The sequence below is a fragment of the Belonocnema kinseyi genome, chromosome 10 (genome assembly GCF_010883055.1).
Source record: "Belonocnema kinseyi isolate 2016_QV_RU_SX_M_011 chromosome 10, B_treatae_v1, whole genome shotgun sequence".
In the NCBI taxonomy this organism is placed as follows: Eukaryota; Metazoa; Arthropoda; class Insecta; order Hymenoptera; family Cynipidae; genus Belonocnema; species Belonocnema kinseyi.
In genome coordinates this window covers 64325551-64330813 of record NC_046666.1, presented here as the reverse complement: position 1 = coordinate 64330813, position 5263 = coordinate 64325551, and the positions used below count along the sequence as shown (strand labels likewise).

General features: G+C 27.3%; 1 protein-coding gene across 1 annotated transcript in view; it reads left to right on the top strand.

Annotated features, from left to right (window-relative positions):
* Positions 1 to 5092, top strand: part of LOC117181445 — a 9182-nt gene extending 4090 nt beyond the window's left edge. The window contains exons 2-3 of the mRNA XM_033374101.1: positions 785 to 952; positions 3723 to 5092. Of these exons, the coding sequence (XP_033229992.1) occupies positions 785 to 952; positions 3723 to 3940 (386 nt within the window). The 3' untranslated portion in view covers positions 3941 to 5092. The remainder of the gene's footprint in view (positions 1 to 784; positions 953 to 3722) is intronic.
* The last annotated feature ends 171 nt before the right edge of the window (positions 5093 to 5263 follow it).

The following is a 5263-nucleotide window of genomic DNA, read 5'->3' as shown; positions in this document are numbered from 1 at the left end:
CCGAATTTTCGGTATTCCTAAGTTTTATCATTATGTATTATAACCCATTCTGAAATTTTACCTTTCTTAAATTTTATCCGTTCCGAAAAATGAACGGGTCCCCTTTAGAAAATGTATTTTTATAGTAATCGTATCTGTTTAATTTAAGGGAAATGTTACATAATTTACTATTATTTTTCACTCGACTATTTAATTGTCTTCTAAAACTGGAAATCCTCACAGGACAACAGATTCAACCAGTAGTATCCACTTCGTCCGGCCTCTCCATTAACAAAGAAAAAAACTAAATAGCTCTAGTATAATATGCATTAATCGCTTTATTTAATTTCCTGTTCTTTTCTTCTTTTAATTATTTGTTTAGAACTATTAAATAGAAAAGGCGAACACGATACCGTTATGAAACCAATCGAGTTTACCTCCCATATTTCCAAGCCTAAAAAGAAAATAAAGTAGCTTCGTAAATTTACATTTATCTTGTATTTTTTATTTGTCTATTTTATGCTCAATTTTTTATTTTTAGTTTAGAATTTCTTTTATTATGTAATTCTCATTACCTCATTCTTACCATTATTGCATGAAAATAACTTGTATCAGTTTTATTTATACATATTATTAAAAGAAAAATATTGTCGAAAAATAATAATAATCACTGTAGATACAACTGTACAACGTAGTACACTTTAAAATACAACAACAGTATTTTCGATAGACGGATCTAGTAATTTATGAACAATAAAATAGTGTGCGTTTTTAAGTTTAAATAAATATTTGTTTTTAATTATAGGAGTATCGGCTGTAAGATGTTTTGAATGTAACAGTCATAATGACAGCAGATGTGCAGAAAAACAACCTCCAGAGGAACTAAGAACCGATTGTGCAACAAAAAAGGATGGTGCCAAATACACCATGTGCAGAAAAATCGTCCAGATCATCGAATTCAGTGTTAATGGCTGTACGTATATTTAATAAAAAATTTATTTACATTTATTATTATTGATATTATCATTATTTCTTCTATTTTCAAAATAAAAATATATGTTTAATTAATTTTCTAATTTTAAGATTGGAAGAAAAATTCAATTATTCTTTTCAATCTCATATATTTAAAGTTTAAACGGATAAAAAGAAAAGAACAGACGATATAGTTACGCTTGAATGCCAACCAGTGTATAATTTTATCAAAATTAACTTTATATTAATAAATAAATGAATAATTAATACTTAATTTTCTAAGTTAAAACTGGTTAAATACGTATTTAACGCAAAAAGATTATTTGACCCCTAGAAAAGTATTTATTATTTATTGAGGAATAATCCCTAAATTTTGTGAAACAGAACACGATTTTTGAAGATACTATTGAGCTCAGGATACGAAAATTTTGTAATTTGATTGAAATTAATGGTCTTGAATGGCCCCTAAACTGTTTGTTTTCTAAAATAATATTTTATTAAATTTTTTAGACCATTAACTGTCATAAAATTAACCAATTTTCTTGTTTTAGACCGGATAATATCTACAAATATATATTTTTTAAATTAAAAAAATGTATCGCTTATTCCTCAATAAGTAATAAATACTTTTTAGAGGTGAACGAATTTTTTATCCTTTAATTTGTATTCTTTTGAAATTGAAAACTAAGTAAATTAATTTTCAGATCTAAATCGTTCATAAATCGTTCCATATTTATATACTATTTTTATTACAAATTAGTTTCATCATTTTTGAATGAGTAAAAAAATTGCTTTTTCGGGATTTTCGCAATAACATGTAAGTCTATTTATATATTTTCATATAAGCGATTCTTGATTTTTTTATTATTGCATTTATATGTTAATATGCATGTCAAGTTAAAAAGTGAACATTTCACCAATTTTATCATTCATCTTCCTTTAAAAAATATACTTTGTATCGTATCACTAATAAAGAAAATAAAGAAATATTATCACTTAACAATTGTTTAAATTTTATAAACAAATGCATAATTTAGGTATTTAATAAAAATAAATTAATCTAATTGCCATTGAAATTAAATAAAAAAATGCACTATTCGGTCATGTAATTACAGAAAAAAATGTTGTCTTTCATTTAAACTACTTCTAGCTTGTTTATCATTGATGCACTATCAGGAAATGTTATCGTGATAAAATATTTGTTTATACAATAAACAAATTGAAAGCATTAAATCTATTACTTCAAATTGGCCTACGAGTAATGTTCGATTAGAAAATTAATAACCGATGACATATTTATTAAAATTATGAGTGAATTTTATAAATCAATTAATTGTTTGTCAGAAAAAATTTTCCTTACTGAATATCACTGGTAAGACAATTCGAAGTACTTTCAGCAAAAAAAAATGTATTTATGCGAATAAGAGATTACCAGATGTTCTGTTATTCGTACAAAATTTTGTATTTGTAATTTTTTTATGTAAATAAATTACCAAATAGTGAATTTTTATATCATTTATTTATAACAGTAACAAAAAAGACTATAAACTTGTCTGATACAATTCAAAATCATTTTCATGAAAAGAAAGCTATTCTTTCTCCATTAAAAAACTTAAACACATGCATTTTCTTGTATAATTTATTTATAAAATCAACAAGTATTTTTAATTCTTAATATTTCTTCACATTATGTTAGTAGTGATGTCACAAAAAGTGGATTTCTTGAAAAAATATTTAGAAAGAAAAACAACCCACTGATGAATTCCTTTATACATTTTTATAGAAACATGGTATAAATTAATTTCTTTGATTACCTTCTGTAAAACATTTGTTTTTTTGTGTGAAAATTAAAAATTGATATAATTAACATTAAAACTATAATATGTTTAATTAATTTTATGCTAATAATAAATAATAAATGTGTATAATTTTTTTAATTTAAAATGGTAATTTTTCGAGCTGTTAAAGGGAAGGCGTTAATCTGTCTTTTTCTGTTTATCCCCTTTTCCAGCTCAAAAAGTTACCAATAATGGCTATTTTTGATAATTTGATAACTATTTTTTCGAATTGAACTTTTCAAGTCTCCCACGAAAGTCACTAAAGTAAAAAATTACCCGAGGTTATATCAATTCTATAAAGAAAGATAAAACATAACAGTTGTAAAATATTGTATACAATTTCTAAAATAAAACCAAGAATCCAAAGGCCAAATTCGAACAACCACCATAAAATGCTTGTATGGTAATTTAAAAAAAAGATCCCCTTTAAACAAAAATTACTTTAAGAAAATCTGAAGAAAAGTAAAAGAGAAGAAAAAAATGAGTTTTAAAATTTTTCTTAAATGGGATCTTTTTTTAAAAAACAATGGGAGAATTTTATGATGGTTTTCCAAATTTGGTCGTTGGATACTTGGTTTTATTTTCAGGAATTCAATACATTACCTTGAGTATTATTTGACGTTAAATAAGATTTTAAGTTTGATTTTAATATATTTTAAATTTCTTAAATTTAAATGCGTAAAATATTAATGTTTCTTCTTAATTTATTAACTCAAAAATGCATTGTTAAAAAAATTAAAAACTTGGCTCCAAGAGAACATATTAAAGAAAGAAAATTCAAAGTCGGTTGAGGAACCTCTAGGCTATTTTTACAAAAATGATGCCACTTCATCTAGTGTGAATTCAGTCTAATATTACGTTCCCTTTAATATTCTGTATAATTCTCAGTCATGGCTCATTTTATTTCATTAAGTAAAATAATTTTTATTGCAGTGCCACCTAACACGAGGGTAATCCGTACATGTGGTTACGATGAATCAAATTATAAGGGTCGCTGCTACCAAAGGGGTGGCTTTGGTGGACGACAGGAAGTCTGCTCCTGTCTAAAAGACTACTGCAATGCTGCCACTCCTGGAGCCATTCCAGTCTCCAAATTTCTGATGATTTCCTGCCTACTGAGCAGTCTCATATACGCATTTACTCGAAATTAATATCGCACAATCGATATATTCGCTGATAAAACCAGACCCACATAAAAAAACCTGGTTTAATAAACGTTCCAGGTAAGGGATGAAACGGGATAATAGCCAGCTGGGTAACAGGCTGAAGTAAACTCACATTTGCGGCTCCAGCGGAATCCGCCAGAGAAATCTTCGAGTGTCCAAGATTAGATTACCCCAGCATGTTACCCAGCTAACTGTTACCCCGTTTCTCCCATTACCTACAACGTTTCTTATACTCAGTTTTTTGTGTGTATTGGGAGCAAAAAACTCGACGAGTTTATTCAAAGTATCAGCTTTAAGGGCTCCAGGATCCAATATTTGCGAAAGAACTCTAAAAAAGGCTATTAAATCGTCCTACTTTCTAAAAATACTCTGGGGTGGCCATATAATTCTAGACTTTTCTATTAGAATGAAAATCAAATTTTGTTAATGGGAAAGTTTTAACACTTAAAAAATCGCACTAATTGGATTGGCACAAATGAGAACGTCTGCAAACAGAAAAAAAAGACTTTTGTCGACCATAGTTATAAGATAGCCAAATGCTATTATTTCAATCCAATATATTATTCAATGACGATGTGTGACAGAAAAGAACTCAAAACACTTTTTCTTAGATAGACAATCTGAAAGTGATAACTATTTCTTGATTATAAAATAAGATAAAATAATAATAAAAAGTGTTCATTAAATAAAGTGTTTCATCCATGTAAAAATAAAGATGTCGATTTTTTGGGAGGGGTTTTTTGGCCACATCGTCACTGAAAAAATAACCAGAGACTTTACAAAGTATTCTAGTTACATTATTGGTAATATAGTCGATTTAGATCTCTTCGTCCAATCGTTAAAAGTCTAGGTGTAAATTTAGTAACTGTTAAATAATAATTATGATTGATAAATTATTAAAGAAAATAATTTAAGCAATCTCAAAAGGAACAGCAGAAGCCTGCAAATTTCAATCACGTGGGAGTGTCGACGCAAAGGCACATTGTGTTCATTTTCAACATATATATTGTAAAGATTATTATATGTAAAAAATATGTCTTACTTGTTTGACGCGCAGAAGGTCTCTTTCAAAAATATACAAATGCAAATTTATTTAGCGCGAGAAAAAGAAATGAAGCAATTGTACGATACCAAAAACAGTATACATTGAAACTGATTTTTTAATTTTAACTACTGTTGTTTTTACTGCTGTAGACTAGTTCTAATAATATTATTATATAATATATAAATGCTATTATTTTAAGGCCGTGGCTACGTGTACCGAGATGTCGGTACAAATGGCCAAATATTTTCGGTTTGAATAGGGGG